This window comes from Salvelinus sp. IW2-2015, linkage group LG17 (genome assembly GCF_002910315.2).
Source record: "Salvelinus sp. IW2-2015 linkage group LG17, ASM291031v2, whole genome shotgun sequence".
Classification (NCBI taxonomy): domain Eukaryota; kingdom Metazoa; phylum Chordata; class Actinopteri; order Salmoniformes; family Salmonidae; genus Salvelinus; species Salvelinus sp. IW2-2015.
Window position 1 is genome coordinate 10,564,325 of NC_036857.1, and position 19,319 is coordinate 10,583,643.

Sequence of the window (19,319 nt, forward strand, 5' to 3'; positions counted from 1 at the left end):
TCATCTTGATGGTTGTAAAGTCGTCTCAAATAAAACTGTGAAGGACCTCGGCGTTACTCTGGACCCTGACCCTGATTTTGACGAACATATCAAGACTGTTTCAAGGACAGCTTTTTTCCATCTACGTAACATTGCAAAAATCAGAAATCTTCTGTCCAAAAATGATGCAGAAAAATTAATCCATGCATTTGTTACTTCTAGGTTAGACTACTGCAATGCTCTACTTTCGGCTACCGGATAAAGCACTAAATAAACTTAGTTAGTGCCAAATACGCGTGCTAGAATCCTGACTAGAACCAAGAAATTTGATCATATTCTCCAGTGCTAGCTTCCCTACACTGGCTTCCTGTTAAGGCAAGGGCTGATTTCAAGGTTTTACTGTTAACCTATAAAGCGTTACATGGGCTTGCTCCTACCTATCTTTCCGAGTTGGTCCTGCCGGTACATACCAATACGTACGCTACGGTCACAAGACGCAGGCCTCCTAATTGTCCCTAGAATTTCTAAGCAAAAGCGGGAGGCAGGGATTCTCCTATAGATCTCCATTTTATGGAACAGTCTGCCTACCATGTGAGAGACGCAGACTCGGTCTCAACCTTAAGTCTTTACTGAAGAACTTATTCTTCAGTAGGTCATATGATTGAGTATAGTCTGGCCCAGGAGTGTGAAGGTGAACGGAAAGGCTCTGGAGCAACGAACCGCCCTTGCTGTCTCTGCCAGGCCGGTTCCCTCTCTCCACTGGGATTCTCTGCCTCTAACCTGTTACAGGGGCTGAGTCACTGGCTGCTGGTGCTCTTTCATGCCGTCCCTAGGAGGGGTGCGTCACTTGAGTGGGTTGAGTTACTGACGTGATCTTCCTGTCTGGGTTGGGCGCCCCCTTGGTTTGTGCTGTGGTGGAGACTTTGTGGGCTATACTCGGCCTTGTTCAGGATTGAAGTGGTGGTTGAGGATTCCTCTAGTGGTGCGGGGCTGTGCTTTGGCAAAGTGGGTGGGGTTATATCCTTCCTGTTTGGGCCTGTCCGGGGTTTCTTCGGATGGGGCACAGTGTCTCCTGACCGTCCTGTCTCAGCTCCAGTATTTATGCTGCAGTAGTTTATGTGTCGGGGGCTAGGGTCAGTTGGTTACCTGGAGTACTTCTCCTGTCTTATCCAGTGTCCTGTGTGAATTAAGTATGCTTCTCTAATTCTCTATTCTCTCTTTCTCTCTGAGAACTGAGCCCTAGGACCATACGTCAGGACTCGGGCATGATGAAACCTTGCTGTCCCCAGTCGCCTGGCTTGCTGCTATTCCAGTTTCAACTGTTCTGCCTGCGGTTACGGAACCACTACTGTCCCAGACCTGCTGTTTTCAACTCTTAATGATCGGCTATGAAAAGCCAACTGAGATTTATTTCCTGATTATTATTTGACCATGCTTGTCATTTATGAACATTTTGAAAATCTTGGCTCTCTCTAATTTTCTCCTTCTCTCTTTCTTTCTCTCGGAGGACCTGAGCCCTAGGACCATACGTCGGGCTACCGGCCGTGGTGACTCCTTGCTGTCCCAGTCCGCCTGGCCTTGCTGCTATTCAAGTTTCAACTTGTTCTGCCTACGGTTATGGAACCCCTACCTGTCCCAGCCCTGCTGTTTCACACTCTTAATGATCGGCTATGAAAGCCAACTGAGATTTATTCGATTATTATTTGACCATGCTTGTCATTTTGAACATTTTGAAATCTTGGCTCTCTCTAATTTTCTCCTTTCTCCTTTCTTTCTCTCGGAGGACCTGAGCCCTAGGACATACGTCGGACTACCGGCGTGGTGACTCCTTGCTGTCCCCAGTCGCCTGGCCTTGCTGCTATTCAAGTTTCAACTGTTCTGCCCTACGGTTATGGAACCCCTACCTGTCCCAGACCTGCTGTTTTCAACTCTTAATGATCGGCTATGAAAAGCCACACTGAGATTTATTCCTGATTATTATTTGACCATGCTTGTCATTTATGAACATTTTGAAAATTGGCTCTCTCTAATTTTCTCCTTCTCTCTTTCTTTCTCTCGGAGGACCTGGGCCCTAGGACATGCGCGGGACTGCCGGTGGTGACTCCTTGCTGTCCCCAGTCCGCCTGGCCTTGCTGCTATTCCAGTTTCAGCTGTTCTGCCTGCGGTTATGGACCGCCACCTGTCCCAGACCTGTTGTTTTTCAACTCTTGATGATCGGCTATGAAAAGCCAACTGAAAATTATTCATGATTATTATTTGACCATGCTTGTCACTTATGAACATTTTTGAACATCTTGGCATAGTTTTGTTATAATCTCCACCCGGCACAGCCAGAAGAGGACTGGCCACCCCTCATAGCCTGGTTCCTCTCTAGGTTTCTTCCTAGGTTTTGGCCTTTCTAGGGAGTTTTTMCTAGCCACCGTGCTTCTACACCTGCATTACTAGCTGTTTGGGGTTTTAGGCTGGGTGTCTGTACAGCACTTCGAGATATTAGCTGATGTACGAAGGGCTATATAAAATAAAATTGATTGATTGAATCACACTGCTGCTCTCTCATTTAGCTATTTGGGCCTTACAGATTGTGGTTGTTGTGGATGGCTGTTCACAAATGTATATGTATATTTTAACCCAATAACGGTTGAATTTTAAAAGTTTAAGATGCCTATCAATCATTGTTTTTGCGACCAGTGCACAGCCAGTGAAAAATGCTCTCTTGCAACAGCTGTATAGGAGCTCCCTTCTAAACTCCTCCGTGGTATTGTGTTCCATACAGTCAAAAACAAGTATCATTTAGGTAGACCATGAGTGGGGCTTTTATTGATCAATTTAATTTGTGCTGATACATTTTTTTTCTCCATATAGGACGACGTAGATATACTCAAACTCGCACACTTTACATAGACAGCTGCAAATGATCTAAATATAAGTGTCACCAACAAAAATGAAAACAATAGGCCTATAGCATACATTTTTCACATGCAAATAGCACTTTTCGGTAAGCTCAAAGCATTTATTTTTCAACTTGAGGCAATGAGCCAATCAGACCTCCATGACAACAAAATCATAAACAGAGTAGGCTAATAAGTCCTTTGTTTTGGGGTTATGCTCAAGTAAAACTATTTGGCTAATCTATAGTGCCTTCGGAAAGTATTCAGACCCCTTTCCTTTTCCCACATTTTGTTACGTTACAGCTTTATTCTAAAATGGATTAAATAAATTAAAATCCTCAGCAATCTACACACAATACCCCGTAATGACAAAGCGAAAACAGGGTTTTAGAAATGTTTGCGAATGTATTAAAAATAAAAACAGAAATACCTTACTTACATAAGTATTTAAACCCTTTGCTATGAGACTCAAAATTGAGCTCAGGTGCATCTTGTTCCCATTGATCATCCTTGAGATGTTTCTACAACTTGATTGGAATGGCACACACCTGTCTAAATAAGGTCCCACAGTTGACAGTGCATGTCAGAGCAAAAACCAAGCCATGAGGTCGAAGGAATTGTCCGTAGAGCTCCGAGATAGGATTGTTTTGAGGCACAGATCTGGGGAAGGGTACCAAAACATTTCTGCAGCATTGAAGGTCCACAAGAACACAGTGGCCTCCATCCATCTTAAATGGAAGAAGTTTGGAACCACCAAGACTCTTCCTAGAGCTGGCTGCCCGGCMAAACTGAGCAATCAGGGAGGTGACCAAGAACCCGATGGTCACCCGACAGAGCTCCAGAGTTTCTCTGTGGTGATGGGAGAACCTTCCAGAAGGACAACCATCTCTGCAGCACTCCACTAATCAGGCTTTTATGGTAGAGTGGCCAGACAGAAGCCAGAGCCCAGACTTGAACCCGATCGAACATCTCTAGAGAGATCTTAAAAAAGCTGTGCAGAAACGCTCCCCACCCAATCTGACAGAGCTTGGGAGGATCTGCARAGAAGAATGGGAGAACCTCCCCCAAAAAAGGTGTGCCAAGCTTGTAGCGTCATACCCACGAAGACTCGCGCTGTAATCGCTGACGAAGATGCTGCAACAAAGTACTGATTAAAGGGTCTGAGTAGTTATGTAAATGTGATKGTCGTGTCTTTGGCATCATTAAAGTGAAGACTGTTATTTTATCAAATCAATTCTCAGTAATTATTATTACGTGATTAAACTAATCATGTAAATGTAATTAACTAGGAAGTCGGGGCACCACGGAAAATCTTCAGATTACAAAGTTATAATTTTCCAAATATAACTCTTCAGATATTTTAATATCTGATCAATTAGTCATCTAATTAATGAATTCTTCTTTACCTCACGTTAGTCTCATTCCAAACATTGTAAACTGTTGGTTGTCTGCACAAACCCAGCCTTTACTATGAATCATCCATACATCAATTGTCTTAATCATTTATTTACTAACTAACTAAATAATCACAGAAATGCATAAACAAACAAACAGTAGATATGGTTACAAGGAAAGGATAGGGGAGGTTTCCTAGTGGGCTAAGCCGATATGACGGCTTGGTGGACTGAGAAGGGCGGGAAAGACAAAAAGAGTCACTACACAGTTGATTAGCACATGAATGCTCAATCATTCGGGAATAATTGCAATGAATATATATTTACGCCAAGTGTGTCATCGTGATCTCTGTTGGAATCCTCCTTCTGTTGGAAAGTTCAGTCTTTTGTGGTTAGAATAGATACTTCAGAGTACCTTTCAGAAATGTTCTTATAGTATAGATGTTTCGGCGGTTGTCGGTCTTCGCATCCCTGGATGACATATTTTCTAGCTGCAGACTAGTAATTAGTATCTAAGATTTGCTCTTATTCTGTAGGGATAGATAATCGTTCGATAGAGTCGGGATCGATAGTTTATTTTGTCGGGATCGATAGAGTTGAACCATTTCCCGCCGTGTAGCCAATGCTCCACGTGGTATGGTTAGGAATTAAACAAGTTCTCATTTACAATTGCGACCTGGCCAAGATAAAGCAAAGCAGTTCGACACATACAACAACACAGAGTTACACATGGAGTAAAACAAACATACAGTCAATAATACAGTAGAAAAATAAGTCTATATACAATGTGAGCAAATGAGGTGAGATAAGGGAGGTAAAGGCAAAAAAAAGGCCATGGTGGCGAAGTAAATAGAATATAGCAAGTGAAAACACTGGAATGGTAGATTTGCAGTGGAAGAATGTGCAAAGTAGAAATAGAAATAATGGGGTGCAAAAGAGCAAAATAAATAAATAAATAAATACAGTAGGGGGAGAGGTAGTTGTTTGGGCTAAATTATAGATGGGCTATGTACAGGTGCAGTAATCTGTGAGCTGCTCTGACAGCTGGTGCTTAAAGCTAGTGAGGGAGATAAGTGTTTCCAGTTTCAGAGATTTTTGTAGTTCGTTCCAGTCATTGGCAGCAGAGAACTGGAAGGAGAGGCGGCCAAAGGAAGAATTGGTTTTGGGGGTGACCAGAGAGATATACCTGCTGGACCGCGTGCTACAGGTGGGTGCTGCTATGGTGACCAGCGAGCTGAGATAAGGGGGGACTTTACCTAGCAGGGTCTTGTAGATGACCTGGAGCCAGTGGGTTTGGCGATGAGTATGAAGCGAGGGCCAGCCAACGAGAGCGTACAGGTCGCAGTGGTGGGTAGTATATGGGGCTTTGGTGACTAAACAGATGGCACTGTGATAGATTGCATCCAATTTGCTGAGTGTTGGAGGCTATTCTGTAAATGACATCGCCGAAGTCGAGGATCGGTAGGATGGTCAGTTTTACAAGGGTATGTTTGGCAGCATGAGTGAAGGATGCTTTGTTGCGAAATAGGAAGCCGATTCTAATTTTTGATTGGATTGGACATGTTTGATGTGAGTCTGGAAGGAGAGTTTACAGTCTAACCAGACACCTAGGTATTTGTAGTTGTCCACATATTCCAAGTCAGAACCGTCCAGAGTAGTGATGGACGGGCAGGCAGGTGCAGGCAGCGATCGGTTGAAGAGCATGCATTTAGTTTTACTTGTATTTAAGAGCAATTGGAGGCCACGGAAGGAGAGTTGTATGGCATTGAAGCTCGTCTGGAGGGTTGTTAACACAGTGTCCAAAGAAGGGCCAGAAGTATACAGAATGGTGTCGTCTGCGTAGAGATGGATCAAAGACTCACCAGCAGCAAGAGCGACATCATTGATGTATACAGAGAAGAGAGTCGGTCCAATAMTTGAACCCTGTGGCACCCCCATAGAGACTGCCAGAGGCCCGGACAACAGGCCCTCCGATTTGAGACACTGAACTCTATCAGAGAAGTAGTTGGTGAACCTGGCGAGGCAATCCTTTGAGAAACCAAGGCTATCGAGTCTGCCGATGAGGATGTTGTGATTGACAGAGTCGAAAGCCTTGGCCAGGTCAATGAATACGGCTGCACAGTATTGTTTCTTATCGATGGCGGTTAGGATATCGTTTAGGACCTTGAGCGTGGCTGATGTGCACCCATGACCAGCTCTGAAACCAGATTGCATAGCGGAGAAGGTATGGTGGGATTCGAAATGGTCGGTAATCTGTTTGTTGACTTGGGTTTCGAAGACCTTAGAAAGGCAGGGTAGGATAGATATAGGTCTGTAGCAGTTTGGTTCAACAACCATTACAACCTTAGCTTATACTGAGGTTTTTGTCGTCTGAACTCAACCTGTGCCCCCTCGGTGTCCATCGAGGTACGCGTGGTCTGAAGAGGATTTCCTCAGGAGGGTTTTTTATTTGTACAGTAGAAAAGTAGAAAATGGCTGTTCCATGACGCCAGATCATGTCTGTGCTCACTGGGGTGGGCCAATGACTTAGTTAAACTTTAAAGGGAATACAATTCTTTCACAGTAAAGGTTTAACATCATATTATGTCATTTCACAAATAGTTTCATCTTTACTCATTCATTTTATACAAGAATTAGATGCAAACCCTATCATTGAGAAATGTACATATTCAGAGATATAGTAATGTGTGTTTCCTGTCCTTCATGAGGTCACCAAATGAAACACAGTCAACATCACTGTCCCTTAAGTGTCCACAGACCATTCCCACCTTCCCACAAGTGGACATTTTGTATCAAATCCTAATTTTGGRGATTTAGGAGTTCACCATGTGAAATCCTTTGTTCTCTCTATGTGTCTCTGTCTGCATGGCCAGGGGGAGAGAGTCTCCTCTTTCATGCCGTCCCTAGGAGGGGTGCGTCACTTGAGTGGGTTGAGTCACTGACGTGATCTTCCTGTCTGGGTTGGCGCCCCCCCTTGGTTTGTGCCGTGGCGGAGATCTTTGTGGGCTATACTCGGCCTTGTCTCAGGATGGTAAGTTGGCTGTCCCCAGTCCACCTGGCCTTGCTGCTGCTCCAGTTTCAACTGTTGTGCCTGCGGCTATGGAACCCCGACCTGTTCACCGGACGTGCTAAAAAAGCCAACTGACATTTACTCCTGAGGTGCTGACTTGCTGCACCCTCGATAACTACTGTGATTATTATTATTTGACCATGCTGGTCATTTATGATCATCTTGGCCATGTTCTGTTATAATCTCCATCCGGCACAGCCAGAAGAGGACTGGCCACCCCTCATAGCCTGGTTCCTCTAGGTTTCTTCCTAGGTTTTGGCCTTTCTAGGGAGTTTTTCCTAGCCACCGTGCTTCTACACCTGCATTGCTTGCTGTTTGGGGTTTTAGGCTGGGTTTCTGTACAGCACTTTGAGATATCAGCTGATGTACGAAGGGCTATATAAATACATTTGATTTGATTTGATCAGATGACAATCATAGGACTTCATGTTACACACTACATGTATGTTTTGTTCGGTAAAGTTCATATTTATATCCAAAAATCTGAGTTTAGGCGGGACACTACTGTCTCACTTGGCCAAAAGCCAGAGAAAATGCAGAGCGCTAAATTCAAATAAATTACTATAAAAATCAAACTTTCATTAAATCACACATGAAAGATAGATACCAAATTAAAGCTACACTGGTTGTGAATCCAGTCAAGATGTCAGAATTCAAATAGGCTTTTCGGCTAAAGCAAATGAGGATAGCACCATAGTAAACAAAGAGAGAGAAGYATATTTCAACCCTGCAGGCGCGACACAAAACGCAGAAATAAAAACATAATTCATGCCTTACCTTTGACGAGCTTCTGTTGTTGGCACTCCAATATGTCCCATGAACATCACAAATGGTCCTTTTGTTCGATTAATTCCGTCGATATATATCCAAAATGTCCATTTATTTGGCGCGTTTGATCCAGAAAAACACTGGTTCCAACTTGTGAAACGTGACTACAAAATTTCTCAAAGGTTACCTGTAAACTTTGCCAAAAAATGTCAAACTACTTTTGTAATACAACTTTAGGTATTTTCCAACGTAAATAATCGGTAAAATTGAAGGCGGGACGATCTGTGTTCAATACAGGATTAAAACAAACTGTAGCTAGCTTTCTGGTCATGCGCCTCTAACAAACAGAACACTTCGAGTGACCCTCGTTCAAGATGGCTGTACTTCTTCATTACACAAAGGAATAACCTCAACCAATTTCTAAAGACTGTTGACATCCAGTGGAAGCGGTAGGAACTGCAAGAAGGTCCCTTAGAAATCTGGATTCCCAATGAAACTCTATTGAAAAGAGAGTGACCTCAAAAAAGTTATAATATCTGAATGGTTTGTCCTCGGGGTTTCGCCTGCTAAATAAGTTCTGTTATACTCACAGACATGATTCAAACCATTTTAGAAACGTCAGAGTGTTTTCTATCCAAATCTACTAATGATATGCATATCTTATCTTCTGGGGATGAGTAGCTGGCAGTTTAATTTGGRCATGCTTTTCATCCAAAATTCAGAATGCTGCCCCTTACCCTAGAGAAGTTAATGACTCCAACCTAAGTGCATGTAAACTTCCGACTTCAACTGTATATACTGTTTCATACTAAATCGAGTGTCTTGGATTTACATACAAAATAATATGAAATGGTCTGAGACCAGGTTGTTCTCRGAGGCAGATCCAGCACTGCTGTTACCACAACACAAACACACTATGTGAAATGAACCTTGACTTTCACATTACATTATCCTCATTCATTATGTGGAGGGCCAGGAGTTCTTCTGACCTTAACAGCAAAATCTCTGGGCCCTACTTTGAGTGAGAACACATCCCACCAGCTTTACCAGGGTTACTGACCTCGCGGTCGAGGCCTGCTGCCACGGTGACAATGTCTCCGGTCTCGCTGTTGATGGTGAACATGTTGGGGATGGGGCTGTGTGGCGTCTGGGAAAGGATCCGGTAGCGCACCATCCCATTGGCCGTGGTGTTGTCATCATGATCGAAGGCTGCCAGGTGCATCACAAACGTACCTGAGGAAGAGGAGGCAACAGTCAGATGAGGCATATATACACAGGGACAGGTACACAAGCACAAAGTACCAGTCAAAAGTTTGGACCCTCCTACTTATTCAAGAGTTTTTCTTAATTTTTAAACCGCAGAGTGAAGGAAAAGCAGCCAACAAGTGCTCAGCATATGTGGGAACTCCTTCAAGAATGTTGGAAAGGTTGGTTGAGGGAATGCCAAGAGTGTGCAAAGCTGTCATCAGGGCAAAGGGTGGCTACTCCGAAGAATCTCAAATATAAATAGTTCATTCATAGTTTGGATGTCTTCACTATTATTCTACAGTGTAAAAAATAGTMAAAATAAAGAAAAACTTTTGACTGGTACTGTACATTCATGCACACACTGATCTCTCACTCTCTCTCWTTATCTCTCTGTCCCTGTTTACACTCCTCTCTCTCTCTGTCCCAGTATCGGCTCCTTTATAATTTCTCCGTCCCTCCCCCTCTCCCTGCCCCCCCCTCTCTCTCTCTGTCTCTCTGTCTCTCTCTCTGTCTCTCTCTCTCTCTCTCACTCTCTCTCTCTCTCTAGCTGTCTCTTTCCCTCTCTCTCTCCATCTGCCTCCTCTCCTCTCCACCAGTAATTTCCATCCAATTTTTATTATCAGAAATAGTAATATCATCCCAGTGACAAGCTTCGTCCAGAGATAATTCCAGCCGAGCCACCATTTCAAACTCCATTACATTTCAAAGGAACATTTGTCAATGGGGCCGAGAAGAGAGAAAGTGGATTCCAAAGGACTCAGAGAGAAAGGAAAAGAAGAAAGAGCAGAGGAACAGAGTGAGGGATAAAGGACAGACAGAGAGCGGCTTTGCATTTGGTTCCAACTAGGGAGACTATCAATCTTTCACCCATCTCTCTCTCTCTCCCTCTATCTCTCTATCTCTCTCTATCTCTGGAGAATCACACTGTGTCACCCGTTGCCTGGTTAATTTCATTACGGGGTGTTCTTAGGGGGCTTAATGTGGACCCTTTGTATGGGCGTCTACTCTGTGCCTGACAGGATTAGGGGCCTAAATGAGTCTTTAATAAGAAAACTAATTCAACTCTGTAATTGGCTTCCCATTGAAACCACTGGAGCTCTTAATACCAAAACTATTTTTTTTATGATTATTGTTCGGCTGAATGTCATGCATGCTACTGCCAAGGATCGGTGATGTGTGCGTGTGTGTGTGTGTGCTTGTGCTTATGCTTGTGCATGTGCGTGTGTGTGTGTGTGTGTGTGTGTGTCTGTGTTGGGGTGGTGGAGTTTGTATTAAAATCGCTTCAGGTTGAAAAAGGAGAACGAAAGAGAGAGTTAGTGAGAAAATGAAAGTGCACCTGGACACCTCTTCAGATTTCAGATCACCTCTAGTGCAATACGACTTGGCTCATCAGCCTTTCTCTCCACTGTGAGGGAATAAATCAAATGAGTCAGTGGAGCTGCAGCTAAAGCGTGGTAAATTTAATCGCCGTATCATCTCCAGCCACACCATCCACAGCTTTATGGCCATGCAGCCAACAGTAGAGCTAGCTAAATGAGCACACTGCAGGACTGAAGCTCTCCATCTGAGCAAATGCCTCTGGGCTAAATCAAGTGGAATGTGAAACTGAATCAATCTATAAAAAAAAACAACACAAACGCTCCGAATGGTATTCTCTACGGGCTCCATTTTTCTCACGCAGAACAGCAAAGTAATGTGCAAAGACTGCTGTAAAACTCACTATTCTCTACAGTGTGATTTATGTAGGAACTTTGTTCTGTCCATATCAGTGAGAAAGAGACAATGTTCCATCCATCCCTGTGTTTACCTGGCTTGGAGCCCTCGTCGACAGAGCCATTGTAGACCTGGTTCTTGAACTCAGGCCGGTTGTCGTTCATGTCTATGACATAGATGTACAGGTCTATGGGGCTCTCCACTCGCTCACCATTCATGTTCACTGCATGGGCACGAAGCTGTAGAGGGTGAGAGAGAGTGAGAGAGAGAGAGATAAAGATAGAGGGTCAATTATGCTGCCATTAACAAACTCAACATCAGTAACATGATATGGTTGATATGCAGTGTGGTAACCAATGCTATGCACTGCATTAGGGCATATTTGAGAAAAACAACAGGACCAGAGAGAAATAATCAACGTTGCATTTCATAAATGCACAGCCGAATGGGTACCAAGCACCAATAATATATGTGACTCGTTTCAGGAAACGAGGCGAATGTCACGCGTCACTACTTCACAGGAGCAGCACTTTAACGTAATTTTTTTAATGTTTATCAAAATGTGTTTATTGGGCAGAAATGCCTTCTGGAACACGTGAACTTTAATTTGCCTTAATAACAAACTTGTCTGCCATCTGTAAAGACCAATGAAATTGTTAAATTACGAGCCCAGTTGGTTTAGCCACAGAAAAAGTGAGGAACCTTCCTGCTAGCCATGATTGGCTGAGATAATAGTTCGGATTGGTCTGCCATGTAGCACGCGTCTGTCTATAACATGAGCTGCTTAGTACGTGTAGGTAATCCTTTCTAAAGTGGCTTTTTCGAAAGATACCACAAAGAACTCCGCAAGTGTTGCTAATGCTCTCCACTTTCTGGAAGAAGCAGAGTGTGATAGCTAAGGAGGTGGGGAAAATTCCGGCATTTGATTGCAAATGCGGAGGGACTCGAAAAGAGAACACAGAAATCTGTAAAACGCCTGTCTGGATGACATCTTCAAACTAAGGGCAACCATGGCATCCGTGACAGAGAGGGAGAAGCGTTCATCCATGTATACGGGTAAGGGAGTCTAGCTAGCTAGATTTTCAGAAAAAATATGGGTTTATTGGTGTTAAAATGCACACTACAAAATTGTTCCAGAATCTCCAATACCTAATTCTCAGGACTAGTTTCTTGAAAGTAACAAACAACAAAATTCCCTCGTTTTAAAGAGCTGGCTTCCCTTCAAAATATGATCTATTATTTTGTTTACTTCTTCTCCTAGTCTTCTTGGATCTCAGTCCAACATTCTGTGGTTGGTTTATTTGAAAGGGAATCCCAAAATCTCTTAATCTTATAGCCCACATCACAAACACAGTGAGTCAATGTGAACTGCTGTTCGACTGTATCCTATCCCAGCAGCGGTAGGATTTAACAACAGCAGCGGTAGGATTTAACACATAGTTTGGACATATAATTAATATCAAAATCTATACAGACAGGAAAGCCTGTCCAGATATCCTTTCTCTCCCCAGACATCTGAAATATTTTTTGTTGTTGATAAAGAACACTGCAGGAGACAAATGCTGGTAATATACCTTGGTTAGCCGTAGAGGATATGTTAAGATTCAATAAACATCTGTGCTCTGTTTTTACTGCACCCAGGGAGAGGGTCACACTGATCTCTCTTTAAAATCAAGGTGTTATATTTCACTATTTGACCTTACTAGCATGCTTTATATCATCGACAAAGATTTATTCAACTTTGTCCCTGTAGACTGCGTGAAACGACAAAGGTTTAGGAACAATTCGGCGTTTGAGATGGACCACTAGCAATCAGGATGACATCAACATTCCACTGCAACAGGCAAATATGTAGCCTGTTAGAATGTCTGAGATGACTATCAACAGGACACATGAGTGGATGTAGTAAGACCTTCCACCAACCTATCTGATTCTCAGGGTATAATCTTCAAAAGAGAGAACAGGGGAGGAGAGGAGGAGAGGAGGAAAGGAAGGGAGGAGGGAAAGAGATAAATGGAGGAAAGTGGAGGCAAGGGAAGAAGTAAAATAAAAGGAGGAGGGAAAGAAAAGTGAAGAGAGGAGAAGGGAGAAGGGGAGGAATGTATGGTTACAATTTGTAGCAGCAGAACCTTTCTATTATGTGATTCTGATCGGACAGTGAGAGGGTGTCAGCGGGGGTATCGCCATGACAACTATCTATTAAAAACCTTCTTACCCTCTTGCCAGGAGTGTTGTGGCCTTGTGACAGGAAAAAGAATCAGGAGGACGCACCATCCACTTCCTTTCTCTAAGGCAGGTGAACATCCTCTCCAATCTCTGTACATTTCTCTCCCCTCTCCTCTCTGCACCTCACAAAAATTGCATCACCGGGTCTCCCAAAGGTTAATTTGACTTTTCTTTTTCCCCTGCATTGTCTGATCTGGCCCTGCACCCAATATCCGCACACTGCCATCACTCCCTGCTAAACCGCAGTCTGGGAGCCCACAAAGCTTTATCTCTCTCCCAGCGCTGCGCTGCGCGGCGCCTACACCCTCATTCAATAACACCGCTAGTCAGAGATTACAAGCCGTGTTTAAAGGTCCACTGCAGCCGYTTTTTTTATCTCAATATCAAATCATTTCTGGGTAACAGTAAAGTACCTTACTGTGATAGTTTTCAATTAAAATGGTCAAAAAGAAACCAAAATAGCTTCTTAGCAAAGGCAATTTCTCAATCAAGAATTTTGCTGTCTGGGAGTGGAAAACTGAAAATATGCTGTTATTGGCAGATAGATTTGGAACTAGGGATGGGTATCGTTAAGATTTTAACGATATTACTACTCTTACCGATACTGCTTATCGATCCGGTACTGTAACGGTATTCTTATCGGTTCTTTTTGTTATTTTTTACRAAAAAAAAAAAAAACTAATTAAGAACAGAATTAACATTGCTTTATTTTTGTAAATGTAAAATAAATAAAATAAACAATTATTTACAGCAAAAGAAACAGGAATGTTTTGAACAAATCACTATTATAGATGTTCACTATTATAATGTTGTGATGATGGAATTGTAAAAAAAATTAAATAAACAATATTTTCCAGCAAAAGAAGTCGGGACCTCTCCTGGCTTATTGTGTTCCCTGCAGTCAAAAATACCCTCTCGCTAGAGGTGGAGGAGGCTTGAGCACAAGGGTAGCTTGTTGCAATGTTTGTGAGGAGGGGCAGAGTAGCTCTCTTCTCCCACCACCACATCACAGGATCTTCAGCCATGGGGATGGGAGGCAGGCCTTTGTAGAGCTCAACCTCTAGGTGAACACGCTCGCTGAGGGTGAGGGACGAGGTGTCCTGTTGGATCGTCAACCTCAACTCCCTGTCCTCCTCTGAGAACAGCTCCTCCAAGGCACTCCTTGTTTTGTTCAATGGAGGGACTGTCTCCAAAAAATTTGATCATATTACTCCAGTGCTAGCTTCCCTACACTGGCTTCCTGTTAAGGCAAGGGCTGATTTCAAGGTTTTACTGTTAACCTACAAAGCGTTACATGGGCTTGCTCCTACCTATCTTTCCGAGTTGGTCCTGCCGTACATACCTACACGTACGCTACGGTCACAAGACGCAGGCCTCCTAATTGTCCCTAGAATTTCTAAGCAACAGCTGGAGGCAGGCTATCTCCTATCGATCTCCATTTTTATGGAATGGTCTGCCTACCCATGTGAGAGACGCAGACTCGGTCTCAACCTTTAAGTCTTTACTGAAGACTTATCTCTTCAGTAGGTCATATGATTGAGTGTAGTCTGGCCCAGGAGTGTGAAGGTGAACGGAAAGCTCGAGCAACGAACCGCCCTTGCTGTCTCTGCCTGGCCGGTTCCCCTCTCTCCACTGGGATTCTCGCTCTAACCCTATACAGGGCTGAGTCACTGGCTTACTGGTGCTCTTCATGCCGTCCCTAGGAGGGTGCGTCACTTGAGTGGTTGAGTCACTGACGTGATCTTCCTGTCTGGGTTTGTGCCGTGCGGAGATCTTTGTGGGCTATACTCGCCTTGTCTCAGGATTGTAAGTTGTGGTTGAAGATACCCTCTATGTGTTTTCGGCTGTGCACAGTGTCTCCTGACCCTCCTGTCTCAGCCTCCAGTATTTATCTGCAGTAGTTAATGTGTCGGGGCTAGGGTCAGTTTTTATATCTGGAGGACTTCTCCTGTCTTATCCGGTTCCTGTGTGAATTTAAGTATGCTCTCTCTAATTCTCTCCTTCTCTCTTTCTTCTCTCTCTCGGAGACCTGAGCCCTAGGACCATGCTCAGGACTACCTGGCATGATGACTCCTTGCTGTCCCCAGTCCACCTGCCTTGCTGCTTCCTGTTTCAACAGTCTTCCTGCGGCTATGGAACCCTGACCTGTCCACCGGACGTGCTACCTGTCCCAGACCTGCTGTTTTCAACTCTCTAGAGACCGCAGAGCGGTAGAGATACTCTTAATGATCGGCTATGAAAAGCCAACTGACATTTACTCCTGAGGTGCTGACTTGCTACACCCTCGATAACTACTGTGATTATTATTATTTGACCATGCTGTTCATTTATGAACATTGAACATCTTGTCCATGTTCTGTTTATAATCTCCACCCGCCACAGCCAGAAGGACTGCCACCCCTCATAGCCTGGTCCTCTCTAGGTTTTCTTCCAGTTTTGCCTTTCTAGGGAGTTTTTCCTAGCCACCGTGCTTCTACACCTGCATTGCTTGCTGTTTGGGGTTTTAGGCTGGGTTTCTGTACAGCACTTTGAGATATTAGCTGATGTACGAAGGGCTATATAAATACATTTGATTTGATTTGATTTGTATCTTCATGCTTCACAGTGAAGTGATCTTCCAGTTTTTGGAGGATGGGTATGATCTGTCCACAGGTCGCATTCTTTTCACATGACACACACAGTGTGGATGTATAGAGGRTTCTCATGAGCTGGACAAACTCCTCAGCCTTATGGAAGTCCTCGTCCATCAGACGATCCAGGTTGTCTTTGGTCATTGCTTTTCGCAGTCGTGGGTCCAATGCTGCTGCTTGGATCGCTGGATACTGCTCCATGAATCTCTCTATCGTTAGATAGAGTTCCATCTGGTCTTGACATCAAGGATGAGTGAGTGTTGCAGAAGGCCCGAAACAACAACAAAAAACAACAAACATTTAATTAACGCACACTTGAATATTTAATGAAATTGTTAAATGTGGGAATTTCAAAATAATACTTTAATAGTACCAAGGAGGCTTCTGGTTTTCTTACCAAGGTTGCTGCTGGTTTTCCGTCAAGACAATTTTGGACATCGAGGATCTCTTGAACCACACGACCAGCTCTGATTCKGACTGCCCATTTATCAACGGAAGTCATTTTGTAGATTTTCTGCGCTGCCAGATTCAATGAATACGCAAAGCATCCTATTTTTAGGATGTGTAGACTCTTGATGGCAACAGCCATATTGCCAGCATTATCAACAGTCACAGCTACAATCTTGCTTGGCTCTAACTCAAACTCTTCCAGAATGTCTGAGATCTCCTCTACCACTACTTCGCCAGTTTGCGATTTGTACACTGTCCTGGTGTGGAGGACCTTCTGTTTTACACTGCCCTGGCTTGTGTAGTGCACTGAAACAGTGAGATAGTGGTCCTGACAGAGGCTGGTCCACCCGCCTGATAATGATGACCAGCTTTGGTACGTCCTTCAGCTCAATGATCACATTGGCCTTTTCTACACCATACCAGGTAGGAATGAATGTGTCATTAAGGTATCTCCTGGAGGGAGGGGTATTTTTGGGGTTGAGTGCCTTGCTCATCTCCCTACAGTAAAAAAAATATTGTTTTCCTGTGTTGAATTATCATTATTGAATTATTGTGTTGTTGTGTTTTGTATTATGGAGTGATGGGACTAACATACAACCCTTTATACTACTATATCCTAAAAATTAATACAACTCAATATATACTGGTAGGACTGATCACCGACAATGAACGAGGGAGCCGATAGGGAGGAGGTCAGGGACCTGGCTGGGTGGTGCCAGAATAACAACCTATCCCTCAACGTAACAAAGACTAAGGAGATGATTGTGGACTACAGGAAAAGGAGGACTGAGCTCGCCCCCATTCTCATCGACGGGGCTGTAGTGGAGCAGGTTGAGAGCTTCAAGTTCCTTGGTGTCCACATCACCAACAAACTAGAATGGTCCAAACACACCAAGACAGTCGTGAAGAGGGCACGACAAAGCCTATTCCCCCTCAAGAGACTGAAAAGATTTGTCATGGGTCCTCAGATCCTCAAAAGGTTCTACAGCTGCAACATCGAGAGCWTCCTGACTGGTTGCATCACTACCTGGTACGGCAACTGCTCGGCCTCCGACTGCAAGGCACTACAGAGGGTAGCCCAGTACAAACTAAGCTGCCTGCCATCCAGGACCTCTATACCAGGTGATGTCAGAGGAAGGCCCTAAAAATTGTCAGACCCCAGCCACCCCTGTCATAGACTGTTCTCTCTACTACCGCATGGCAAGCGGTACCAAAGTGCCAAGTCTAGGACCAAAAGGCTTCTCAACAGTTTTTACCCCCAAGCCATAAGACTCCTGAACAGGTAATCAAATGGCTACCCGGACTACTTGCATTGTGTGCCCCCCCAACCCCTCTTTTACGCTGCTGCTACTCTCTGTTTATCATATACTGTATGCATAGTCACTTTAACTATACATTCATGTACATACTACCTCAATTAGCCTGACCAACCGTGCCCCCACACCATTGCTACTCGACTGCATTGTGTCCGCCACCCGCCACCCACCCCCGCCAACCCCTCTTTTACGCTACTGCTACTCTCTGTTTATCATATATGCATAGTCACTTTAACCCTACCTACATGTACATACTACCTCAATCAGCCTGACTAACCGATGCCTGTACATAGCCTCGATACTGTTATTGCTTCGCTACTTTATATACCTCGCTACTGTTATTTTTCACTGTCTTTTTACTGTTTGTTTTTTATTTCTTACTTATCTATTGTTCACCAAATACCTTTTTTTTTACTTAGAAATGCACTGTTGGTTAGAGCCTGTAAGTAAAGCATTTCACTGTAAGGTCTACACCTGTTGTATTCGGCGCATGTGACAAATAGACTTTTATTTGATTTGATTTGATACTGACAGACTGTTACCTAAAACCCTTGGACTCCACTGTTGCAAAGGGTGTAGGCCTTTCACTATGAACTTGGTCACGGCTAGGTGGCACTCATCACCTCTCCTCAGTCATCCTCCCACTAGCTGCCAGAGTGAAGGGCTTAAGGCTTGTCTTTGGCTTGGACCAGCGTATTAGAGGGAGGAGTGGGTTGGTTCATTGTAGCTGCAACTTTAACAAAAAAGTAGCAAAATCTTTAAATGGGTGATTGAATTTATGAACGCACCCATAGCTAAACAATCAGCTGGCTAATGGTTACTTTGATCATGAACGCATGTTCGCATGATTTAGCTAACACCATGTGTGGGTTCTAGGCTGCTAGCATACATACCTAACATAGATAGGGTAACGAGAGATGAACTACGAGCTAGGCAGTCAAAACTCTACATTTCTCTGCCTGTACATGATGCAATTTCGATAGATGTTTGGACAGATTGCTTGTGATTCCGCCCTTACAAGCAAAAGTCTTGTTGCACATGTGGCAATGAGCATTGTCAGCATCGACTCTGGTGAAGTTTAACCACACTTTTGAAAGTTTAGTTCTCTCCGSCATCGTCACGAATTAAGAGCAGGGTCTTTCTGGTGTGTGTGTGTGCTGTAGCGTGTGAGAGACACAGGYTCCACGCGAGAGAGATCTCTTCTGGATTGGGAATAGAGAAAATGCCTCATAGACGAATGTCTTCATCTTATTGCAAGTGTCGTGTATTTGGCATCATTMAAGTGAAGACTGTTATTTTATCAAATCAATTCTCTGTAATTATTATTACGTGATTAAACTAATCATGTTTATTTCACCTTTATTTAACCAGGTAGGCAAGTTGAGAACACGTTCTCATTTACAATTGCAAACATACAGTCAATAATACAGTGAAAAATAAGTCTATATACAATGTGAGCAAGTGAGGTGAGATAAGGGAGGTGAAGGCAAACAATATATATATATAAATAAATAAAAATATAAAAAAGGCCATGGTGGCGAAGTAAATACAATATAGCAAGTGAAAACACTGGAATGGTTGGTTTGCAGTGGAAGAATGTGCAAAGTAGAGATACAAATAATGGGGTGCAAAGGAGC

General features: G+C 43.6%; 1 protein-coding gene across 1 annotated transcript in view; it reads right to left on the reverse strand.

Annotated features, from left to right (window-relative positions):
- Positions 1-19,319, reverse strand: part of LOC111976870 (cadherin-4-like) — a 614,552-nt gene that overhangs the window by 89,628 nt on the left and 505,605 nt on the right. The window contains exons 7-8 of the mRNA XM_070447844.1: positions 11,155-11,299; positions 9,160-9,332 (exon numbers count right to left, since the gene is read on the reverse strand). Coding sequence (XP_070303945.1) covers positions 9,160-9,332; positions 11,155-11,299 — 318 coding nt within the window. The remainder of the gene's footprint in view (positions 1-9,159; positions 9,333-11,154; positions 11,300-19,319) is intronic.